Here is a 12049-nt window from a genome sequence, read left to right on the forward strand (position 1 = left end):
TAAATAATAAAATTAAAAAATTAAAAAGTAAACAGGAAACACTTAAGTGCCTTTTAGTAATGACCCCAAATCCCAGGCCACATCCATCTTACCACACTACCATAATAAAGTTGGTAGCCTTCCTGTCGGTTTTTTGTTCTTTTACACATATCTATAGCTAAGTCCATATAGAAACAGACAGACATCGATGCTAATCCACACAGATCTTTTTAATTTTATATATTAATTCTTTCAAATTTTGCTTCTTTTTAAATTAAAATTCCATCACACGAATGGGCCATATTTAGCCATTCCTGTACAGATGGATATTTAGGTTGATTCCAGTCTTTCACCATTATAAAGATAACGTAATGATCATCCTAGACTTGAAGACACACATGCAACAATTTCTCTGCACTTATTCACAGACGTGAACTTGTTGGGATTTAAGAATATAAATATTTTGTTTGTTTTTTTTTTTTTTTTTTTGAGATGGGGTCTTGCTGTGTTACCCAGGCTGGAGTGCAGTGGCGCGATCTTGGCTCACTGCAACCTCTGCCTCCCAGATTCAAGCCATTCTCCTGCCACAGTCTCCCAAGTAGCTGGGACTATAGGTATGCACCACCACTCCTGGCTCATTTTTGTATTTTTAGTAGAGATGGGGTTTTGCCATGTTGATCAGGCTGGTCTCAAACTTGATCTCAAGTGATCTGCCCGCCTCAGCCTCCCAAAGTGCTAGGATTACAGGTGAGCCACCACACCCAGCCATAAGCATTTCATTTTACTAGATAATGCCAAATGTTCCCTAGAATGGCTGTGAAAATTCACCTTCCTCCTTCCCCCGGTTGCATGTAACAATGTCATCTTTCCTTATATGTGATAATTTTCCCAACTAACACTTGATAATTAGACAGGAGAGAAATCGTATTTCACTGTATGCACGTGCATTTTCCAAGCATCTACTTGTGCTTGCTAGCTATTCAGATTGCCTTTTCTGAAAATTGCCTGTTCATATTTTTGCCCACTTTTCTTATTCTACTGGGTCATTTGTCTTTTTTCATGGATCTGTAGAAGTTCTTTATATATTTTGGACAGCAGTTGTTTGTCTGAATTATGCAGATACCTTCTTCCAGGCTATCACTGTCTTTTTAGTATATGTTTATGGCTTAACTGTACAGTGGCTTTTTTCCCCTATGCAATCAAATTTGGCAATCTTTTCTTTCATGGCTTATACTTTTACTTTTTTCTACCCTTAAACTCCTAAATCTATTCTCCTATAGACTTAACTGTAGTTTTAGTTTGTTTTTGTTATTTTTTTTCCCTCTCATATGTTTAGGTCTTTAGTTCATTTGGAATGAAATTTTAATGTACTATGTGAAACTAATCAAAATTTTATCTGTACTATAAAAAAAGCCATTCATCACAGCAAAATTTATTAAATAGTCCATCATGTTTTCTACTAATTTATGATACCCTACCTTTCAAACAGTAATCTGTTCATGAGCCTATTTCTAGATTCCATTCTGCTGCAATAGTCCACATATCTATTTACGCATCTTGTTAATGTACCTTAATACCTGCCAGGGAAAATACCCTTTCTATATTACTCTTTCTCACTTATTACACAACTTCAAATTTCCATATTTACATTAAATTACTTTTCAAGTTCTCTGGGGAAAAAGTCCTGTTGGGATTTGAACTGGAAATGCACCAAAATTATGCAATAATATAAGAAAAAGGAAATCTTTGTAACATTAAGGTTTCTTCCCTATGAACATGGTATCTTTCTCCATTTACATTTATATAAAACATAATGCGTAAATATATATTTGTATCCTTTTATAGCTTTCAAATAATTTTATAATTTAATCCATAAAGACCTTATGTATCTTTGTTAGGCTTATTCATTTCTAGATCATTTATATAATTTTTGTTACTACTGAGAATGCCTTTTTTTCTACTATATTTTCTAAAAAGTTGTGATTAAAGCATACTACTGAGTTTTGTATGTTGAGCTTGTATCCAACAACCCTGATGAACTCCTACCACTTGAAATAGTATGTCCATTGGACTCCTGAACTTTCTATATGGAAAATCACAGTATCTGGAAATAATGATAATTTTATCTATTCCTTTCCAAAAATCTGACTTACTGAACAGACATTCTTAAGTATGAGTCTTATGGATGAATTAATGTCTATGATTATGAAACATCATTTCATTTATGAGCACTAGAAAGAGATGAAAGAATTATATATCATCCAAGTTCTTAAAGCCAGAAAATAACTGATGTATTGATATACTGACAGTTCTAAGATATCATATCTGCAAATATCTATGTAAGATAGGAAAAAGTTTCTTTCTCTTACAACATTTTTAAGTTAACTTTTCATTTTGAAAAGGAAAGCGGAACTTGAGAAATTTTTATATAAAACGAGAGAACCCAAACCTGTGAAATGGATGCACGCATTTTATATGAACCTATCAACAACTATATGTATACCCTTCCTCAGTGGTCCTACCAATATAGGATACTTTTCCTCCCAGCCACTACTACAAACTCTGATGAAGCATAAAAGTAGGCAAAGCAACCAAATTGACAACTCCTTTCCAGTCCTAATCCAGCTCTATACTCTCTTCACTGACTACAAGTTGATTCTATGGAATGCTGATGGCAAAAAAACGTTGTTCAAGTTTAAATTCCCAAATTAAAGAAATTGGCACTCTAATTTTACACAAATCATTTAACAATTAAAGAAAACTTTAATATAGCATTTATATTTAGAGCTTTTTATATTAAAAAAATAAATCACAACTGAGTGAAAAACAAAAAAATGATACAAGTCTAAAGAACATAAACCTCACCTTCAACAAACATTATTCAGCTAACATTTATGAAAACCTACCATGGAGAAAATAGTACCTTCAGGCTAAGCACTGAAGTTACAAAGATAATTAGGACACCATTTGTGCCCTCAAGAAGTTTAAAATCTAGCACAAAGCTGTAGTCCCAGTTACCCAGGAGGCGGAGGGACGAGGCCTGCTTGAGTCCAGGAGTCCAGGCTGTAGTGTGCTATGCCCGCGTCTGTGAATAACCACTGCACTCCAGCCTGGGCAACCCAGTCACACCCTATCTATAAAAACAAGAAAAAAAAAAAAAATCTAGCAGTGTTTTACAACCTTTCCTACAGAACTGACTAAAAACATGTTATCTTGCTTTACCATCAGAATTGGTTTTCTCCTTTCCCCTTTCTCCCGCCCAAGGAAGTGATGAGCCTCTTCAGAATCAACTGATTTAGTAGAGAGACATATGTAAAGAAGTGCAGTTTGCCCTCCGTATCTGGCGAGTGCTACATCCATGGACTCAACAAACCCCAAATGAAAAGTATTCATGAAAGATAAACAAAAATGACAATAGAACAAAAAAAAAATTTTTTTAATACAATATGTTGTATTTAAAAATACAATATAGTGATTTGCACAGCATTTACATTGTATCAGGTACTATAAGTTATCTAGAGATAATTTAAAATATATAGGAAGATATGTGTAAGTTATATGCAAATATGATGCCATTTTATATCAAAGACTTGCATCTGTGGATTTTGGTATCAACAGGGGTCCTGGAACCAACCCTCTAAGGAATTGAGAAATGACTCTGTTTAAAATCCAGTATGAGAAATGCTGTTATATATGTTCAGAGCGCTATAGCTCAAAGAAGGGAACTCCTAACTCCACTGGGAACTAAAAAGCAGAGAAAGGTTGAAAGGCTTCCCAGAGGATATAAAATCTGACACGGGTTTTGAAGGTTAAGTAGGCACTTGCCAGGTGGAAAAGAAAATTAAGGCTGTGGAAATAAAAATGACATTTTGTCCTCCTGCCATTATTGATAAGCAAGAAAACAAGGCACAAAGAAACAAAAACCTCTGTACTCTGAGATAAAACAAAAAATGTTACCATACTTAGTTTCAGGTCTCAAAGTACATGAAAACTTGAGCGTTTCCTTTTAACTACTGATTTCTTAACAAAAAGTACTCACCTGCTAACTTTTGCAATGACAATGACTGAAGGTAGTAATGTCCTCTCTGGATATAAGAATCACATGAGAAAACTGCCATTTCTACCATGAACATATAAATAGTACACCTGGAAAAATCTGCTAATCTTGTGGGGGTCTTATTCCTTAAAATACCTGTTTTATTTTTTAATATGGGGAGGCAACTTTTCTAAAGCTTGGACTCCCTTGCAACCTGTCCTTGAAAGTAAAGTTCTTCTCCTTTTCTAAATGCTTTTACCTCCTTCAACAAGGCTTTCCAGGCAGACAGAACCAAAGGTACAATGCTACAGAGGACTAAGCAGAAAATGGCATTTTTGGAACTGCAAGAATTCCACTTGATTATCTGAAATGGTACACAGAAAACAAACATGGAGTGGGCCAGGCATGGTGGCTCACGCCTGTAATCCTGGCACTCTGGGAGGCTGAGGCGGGTGGATCACTTGAGGCCAGGAGTTTTGAGACCAGCCTGGCCAACATGGTGAAACCCTGTCTCTACCCCTAAAAGTACAAAAAATTAGCTGGGCATGGTGGTGCATGCCTGTATTCCCAGCTACTCAGGAGGCTGAGGTGGGAGAATTGCTTGAACCTGGGAGGTGGAGGTTGCAGTGAGCTGAGATCATGCCACTGCACTCCAGCCTGGGCGACAGAGTGAGACCCTGTCTCAAAAAAAAGAAAGAAAAAGAAAAGAAAAGAAACATGGAGTGGTAAGATAAAGCTAAAATGTAGAAAGTGAAAAGCTTTTCTTGATATACTCTGTTAATAAAAAATGTGCACCTTTGGGCCGACGCAGTGGCTCATGCCTGTAATCCCAGCACTTTGGGAGGCCAAGGTGGGCAGATCACCTGAGGTCAGGAGTTCGAGACCAGCCTGGCCAATGTGGTGAAGCCCTGTCTCTACTAAAAATACAAAAATTAGCTGGGCATGATGGCGCATGCCTGTAATCCCAGCCACTGGAGAGGCTGAGGCAGGAGAATCACTTGAACATAGGAGGCGGGGGTTGCAGTGAGCTGAAATGGCACCACTGCACTCCAGCCTGGGTGACAGAGCGAGACTCTGTCTCAAATAAAAAAATAAGAAATGTGCACCTTTTCTATCAGCTCAATGGTTTTTCTTTGTTTGTTTTTGAGACAGAGTCTCGCTCTGTCATCCAGGCTGGAGTGCAGTGGTACAATCTCGGCTCACTGCAACCTCCGCTTCCCAGGTTCCAGCGATTCTCCTGCCTCAGCCTCCCAAGTAGCTGGGACTACAGGCGTGCGCTCTACCATGCACGGCTAATTTTTGTATTTTTAATAGAGATGGGGTTTCACCATATTGGCCAAGGTGGTCTCGAACTCCTGACCTCATGATCGGCCCACCTCAGCCTCCCAAAATGCTGGGATTACAGGTGGGAGCCACCATGCCCTGCCAGCTCAATGGTTCTTAAATGGAGATCCAAGAATGATATGTTTTCAAGGGACTTCAAGGGACTTCTGTGTGTGAAAATTTTACGCTTTACATTCCACAAAAGTATACAAACAATGAGTAGAGTCATTTTCTGGATGACCTCCTTTTAACCGAAGACTGTCATTTAACTTTAGCCCGCAAGTTTGCATTTGTCTACCAGCGATTACCAATCACCTAGAATGACAATATTTTACCCATAAGCATGCTTACAGCAACTATAAAATTGTGGTGTACTATTGTCAAAATGACAGCAATTGACCTACATATTCCATCATATTCATGTTGAATTATTTTAGCAGTTACAATTTAAAAAGTTCTTTTTTGTGGTGATAAACCTTAATTGAAAATTGTTTGGTGAGCAGCAGTTTATTTTAGAAAATTTTGTTATATAAAGTAATGCTCTAAATTAAAATCTTAGATAAAACCACCCATTTTGTTTTTATTTTATAAATATCTTTAACTTCATAGTTGTATAAGAATATCAAAAGAGTAAACATAAGCTCTTTTGTAAGTACTCTAACTAAAAGACACTTATAAGCCTGACATTTTAGACTGTCAGTGTTCAGAGCTCACACTATCTCTCTACCTTTACAGACAGTCTCAAACTCATGATGGCATGACTTACGATGGTGCAAAAGTGATACACACTGAGGTACCCATAAACCATTCTGGTTTTAACTTTCAGTACAGTATTCAATAAGTCACATGAGATATTCAATACTTTATTATAATAAATAGGTTTTGTGTTACATGATTTTGCCCAACTGTAGGCTAATATAAGTTCAGAAGTATCTGCATTTCTATCTATTCTCCTTCAGGGATCATGGTGTTCCACTCCAAATGATTATTTTTTTTTTTAGTTTTTTCTTCATGGAAAAAAGATTTTCTAAGTGAAGATGGTATTATCTTGATTGTCTAAGAGACCTTCCTTTTCCCATCCTCAATTTCTAGAAAAAATTTTTTATCCTATCAAAACCAATCAAGAAGGCCGGGCGCGGTGGCTCAAGCCTGTAATCCCAGCACTTTGGGAGGCCGAGGCGGGTGGATCACGAGGTCAGGAGATCGAGACCATCCTGGCTAACATGGTGAAACCCCGTCTCTACTAAAAAAATACAAAAAACTAGCTGGGCGTGGTGGCGGGCGCCTGTAGTCCCAGCTACTCGGAGGCTGAGGCGAGAGAATGGCGTGAACCCGGGAGGCGGAGCTTGCAGTGAGCCGAGATTGCGCCACTGCACTCCAGCCTGGGCGACACAGCGAGACTCCGTCTCAAAAAAAAAAAAAAAAAAAAAAACAAAACCAATCAAGAAACACAACTCAAATGGAACCCTAGGATAAGCCTTCTTTGCCAGATGCTTGCACCAAGTATGAATCTGCTATCTGGGCTCCAACAGCACCTCTTTTATGGTATTCACCACATTCTGCCTTCCATACAACTGTCTATATTGTAATTTTAACTCCCTTACTTTATTCTAGGTTTTATGAAGACAACTGCGTCCTCATTTGTTATTAATTATAAATAGTCGATTACATAACATTTTCTCAATAAATATTTACCACAGCAAAGTAAAACCATTACTTATCTACCCTTTATCTTAAAATATACTAGAAATATTAGACTAGTGCGTTATAAATAAGTTATTTATAATGGATACCAAATACATCTGCAATCTCTGTTCACGGCAACAAGCTTACTTCTCACTCTTGCTAAGTTCCATGAATTTCCTTTAAAAGTACAGAACAGTATTAAGCTCAACAGAGATTGATCTATTTTTTATGACAGCTTTAAATGGCAGGAAAATTCTAAGAGTACAGTAGTAGATTAAGAAATGGGGAGGAGCCAAGTTTAGCTTTTGGTGCTTTGATCAAGGGTATATTGCTATATTTCTTCCTAAAGTTTTTCTGCCAGTAATTTCGGGACACACAACTGCCAACGTAAACATATGCAAGTAACTGAGTATTTACATGTTTCCCACTTGTGGTCATCAGCAATATTTTAATACGTCTTTCATCCAATACATAAATTATCAAATATAACAAACATAAATTATCAAATATAACGAGAGGAGGCTCACATTATCTACCTTTTATTTTAGAAAAAAATAAGGTATGAAAATGTTCTATTATTATTTAAATACACTAAAAGTCAAAGAACTGAATACTCTGGATTCTAAAAGAAGGGCATTACACTTTAAAACTTTCCATAAAGATTTAAAACATACCTGTCATCCAAAACAATAATTATTTCACCATGTTTAAAGGTGAGTTCATTGTCCTCAACAGCTTCAAAATCATATAAAGCTCTCACTTTCCGTGCAACCTTATTATTTAACTGAATTTCTGCAGATGGATATAAGGATTTTGTTTCTGTGTGTTGCTGTTTCTGTTCTTGCAGCGATAATTCAATAGCTAGTTTCAAAAATTAAAATGCAAAGCAACTGGAATTAATTTTGATAAACATTAGATGGCAATGTAAAATTTAATAAGAATAAATCAAGCATTTTATTTGTCTAATTACAAGCTACAGTTATCTTTCGGTAGGGTGGGGCAGGGCAGGGAACCGTGACATTTTTAAAATAAAGTTTTTGCTCATTCCTTATTATCACGGTCTGTCATATACAGCAGCAATTATTTTTATAGCAAACAGATTGTGACATTATAATATGGGTAGCTTTCCATATAGGATAAGCCATGAACATATTTCTGTGCTTGACTCATAACTTTGGCATTAAAAAAAAGGTGAAATGTAATCTCTCCAAAGGTAGCACATCAAACATATATTACTGAAAAAAGATAATGAATTAAATTCATTTGACAGCATGTCATTTGTTTTCCTTACTTTTTGGACGCTACTAGTTTTTAGATTTGAGGTAGAAATAAAAGTATACTAGTTTTATTATCATTTTTATTTAAAAAAATGTTCTGGCAAAGATATTTTAAGCAACACTAAATTACACGTGCTTGATCATTTACCTTTAGCTATGTCTTCATCCTCTTTGTTTTTGTTCGATGACGTACCATTCTTGGCGGCAGCTGAGACAGTCTGTAAATGTATGAGTAAAATGAACACAACTATCTCTTCAAACAAAACACAAGCTCTATAATTACTTGCAGATGCTAAATTTTAAATGATATAACTGAGTTTCATTTAAAAGTGAAGTTCTTTTCTGAGACAGGGTCTCACCCTGTCAGCCAGGCTGGAGTGCATGGCACCGTCATAGCTCACTGAAACTTCCAACTCCTGGGCTCAAGTGATCCTCTTACCTCAGCCTCCTGGGAAGCCGGAACTACAAGTATATGCCTCCACATCTGGCTAATTTTTATTTTTTGTAGAGACAGGATCTCACTATGTTTCCCACGCTGATCTGCAACTCTTAGCCTCAAGTGATTCTCCTGTCTCAGCCTCCCAAAGTGCTAAGATTACAGGCATGAGCCACCATGACTGGTCTAAAAGTGAAGTTCTTTATAATAATTTTAAGTAATTGTTTTCAAATCCTAAAATAAAACATCAGATTTTTCAAGAAAACATTATCAACTCACACAGGACTCAAACTGGCTTAGATTTTGCATAAATCTAACACAGAACTTGGCAAACAGAAAGTACTTAAATATTAATAGAATAAAAAAATATGACTCTTTCCTGATTGTATTCCTGATCTCAAGGTCTCTTAGTGAGAGGAGCTCTACTGCTACAGGAGTACAGCTACACGAGAAGTGACAGCAAGAAGTCATGATCATCACTGAAGAGAGAGGAGTGGGGACAGAGACAAGAGGTGCAGTTCTAGGAATACGCGTGAAGTCCTTTTACTAGTTACTGTGGCTGGATGGCAGTGGTCTGCCAGGCAAAGTAGAGAACTAAGGAAGGTCATGCTTGAATTTAATAAGTGGCATGTAAGACAGGTATCCAGGACTCTGATCCATCAACCAGTTCTTTACGTAGATTTTTCAGAAAAATATGCAGAAAGGACAGAACAGGAAAATGTTTCCTTTTTATTATTTATAAGACTTTTGTCTCAAAACTCTACCTTGTACTCTTAGGTCTGGTCAGTTATAATCTTTTTTCAGTTGGTGTGGCTCATGCCTGTAATCCCAGCACTTTGGGAGGTCGAGGCAGGTGGATCACCTGAGGCCAGAAGTTCAAGACTAGCCTGGCCAACATGGTGAAACCCCATCTCTACTAAAAATACAAAAAATTAGCCGGGCATGGTGGTAGGAGGCACCTGTAATCCCAGCTACTCTAGAGGCAGAGGCAGGAAAATTGCTTGAACCCAGGAGACAGAGATTGCAGTGAGCCGAGGTTGCGCCACTGCACTCCGGCCTGGACAACAAGAGCGAAACTCCGTCTCCAAAAAAAAAAAGCATCTTTTTTTCTCTTTAATCTATGATCTAAAAGAAAAGAAAATATAGTACTTCTCATAGTCTCTTTCCCTAGCCCATATCCTAATATTAATGGCAGGGAATAAGGTACTGAGAGCAAAACCCAAGGAATAGTATTTTCCTCCCCTAGACCTAAAAAAACAAAAAAACAGCCCACTCCATGAGTCAACATCCCTGCCTCCACATCCCGGTTCTACTAAAGCTATCCCCTCTCCCAGTAAATAAATTTCTAGTCTTACATTTCCATCTATCTTATATGTAAAGCATTCACTCTAGGCATTTTTCACTCTTCAACAAACAAGTCTTGAGCCTCTCAATTCCATGAATTTGTTCATTTCACTTATCTCCTGGTGTGACTTCTTCACTTCTAACAAAATAGTAATACATTCAAGTTTCAAAATTCTACCTCTTTACCTTCTTCACCATTCCAATCGGTAGTCACTTCTTTCTCTCTTTAGTATTAAGACAGACAGCATACAGTCTATTCCCCTCATCCTATGTTTGTCACTTATAATCTAAATTAGTTATTTTTCACATGTATAAAGCTATCGTTCAAATTTGCTACAAATTTCTTGACTATAAGGGCTATGTCATACACCTATGCCTTTTTCATGACTGCAGACTTAGAGAAACATTAAATATACTATTTTTGTCTGATTAACTTCTCAAGGTTCTGATATGTGGAAGAAATACACAAAAACTAATATGTCTACTAAATGTAAGGAAGGCACTATGCTAGAGAGTCATTTGGGAAGTAGAGGTGGAAAATGATAATCTAGACATACCTTGCCTAGTCTTTACATAATATACATACCTACAAAATATTACAGGGTCAACCTTGGGTCTGAATGAATCTCTCACCTGAGAACCTGCTGGAGGAAAAGTAATTCCTTCCTCTTTCATAGATTTAATAGTTGCAGATATTAGACTAAACTGAGGGTCCTTCTGAAATTCTTCTGACCACTCCACCATTAAAGATTTCAGTTTTTCACATACTTTAGGATGTGCCTTTTAAGGAAAAGGAAAGGGAAATGAACACAAATCTATGGTTAAAATAAGTACTTAAATTATTTAACAAGGAGAACTACCATCAAAATTCTCTGTAATTATATGAACATCTACAAAAGTCCAGCAATTTCTAGCCTAGTTGAGTAATTGACAGATGCCTATTTACATGCTATTTCATACAAAATGACTGTTTTTAACACCAATTCCTAAGTCTTATTATAATGACAACAAATCTTTTATATTCAGAGATTATTTCCTCCATGTTTTGGAGAATGGAACCAGAGAAACTTGGATGTAAATCTTGGCTCTTCCACTTACTAGCTGCATGACCTTGGACAAGTTACTTCTAAGTCTCAGTTTTTGCATTTATAAAATAAGAATGATAAGGGAATCTAATTTCCAAGAATCTAATGCTCCAAGGGTAGTTAAGAGCATTCAACAAGATAGTATATGTAAAATGCTTAAAGCAATGACTACTTACTAGCCCTCAAAAAGGATTTGCTATTATCTACAGTATATATACTTTGGGGAGAAGAGTTTTTGGTGCTACAAATTAAAAAATCAAATATCAGAACAGTTTATTTCATTTCAATGTATCTAAAAATGACTTCATTTATAACACTTTAGTAATACCACATATAGTTATAACAACACACAATCTATGTATTTTTTAATGACTTAAATTTCTTCTGTTTTTAAAATTTACCTTATTTTTAATCACAGCACGTACTTCTGTTGCAAAATCACGGGAACATACTTCTAAATGAAATATCTTTCCACAGTTTGCCACACAAGCCCCAAGAAGCTATTAATTGAAATAAAAATTAATATACAAATGTTAAAATATTAACTTACTGTAATTAAAAACATTTAAAATTTGCGTCAAATAATAACACGACTTGTACTCACGGTTAGTGCCTGCAGAGCAACATGTGGAACCTTATGATTTACCCTTTTCATTATGGCTTTTAGGCAATCTTTCGCTCTTAAAAAAAAAAAAAAGAGACAGACAGTTAAGTATTTATTGATAAATGTAATTCAAACATTAAGGTATTATTCTATAACCAAATACTTTTATATTTAACGGCTCAGGCCTGTAATTCCAACACTTTGGGAAGCCAAGGCAGGAGGATCACTTGAGCCCAGGAATTTGAGACCAGCCTGGACAACAAAGTAAGAACTCATCTC

General features: G+C 36.4%; 1 protein-coding gene across 2 annotated transcripts in view; it reads right to left on the bottom strand.

Annotated features, from left to right (window-relative positions):
• STAM2 (signal transducing adaptor molecule 2) overlaps positions 1–12049 on the bottom strand; it is a 56972-nt gene that overhangs the window by 20031 nt on the left and 24892 nt on the right. For both annotated transcript variants that reach the window (XM_009182236.4, XM_021923622.2), the window contains 5 exons: positions 11771–11846; positions 11568–11666; positions 10715–10861; positions 8450–8519; positions 7699–7885 (listed from right to left, as the gene is read on the bottom strand). In XM_009182236.4, the coding sequence (XP_009180500.2) occupies positions 7699–7885; positions 8450–8519; positions 10715–10861; positions 11568–11666; positions 11771–11846 (579 nt within the window). The remainder of the gene's footprint in view (positions 1–7698; positions 7886–8449; positions 8520–10714; positions 10862–11567; positions 11667–11770; positions 11847–12049) is intronic.

The sequence above is a fragment of the Papio anubis genome, chromosome 10 (assembly GCF_008728515.1).
Source record: "Papio anubis isolate 15944 chromosome 10, Panubis1.0, whole genome shotgun sequence".
Taxonomy (NCBI): domain Eukaryota; kingdom Metazoa; phylum Chordata; class Mammalia; order Primates; family Cercopithecidae; genus Papio; species Papio anubis.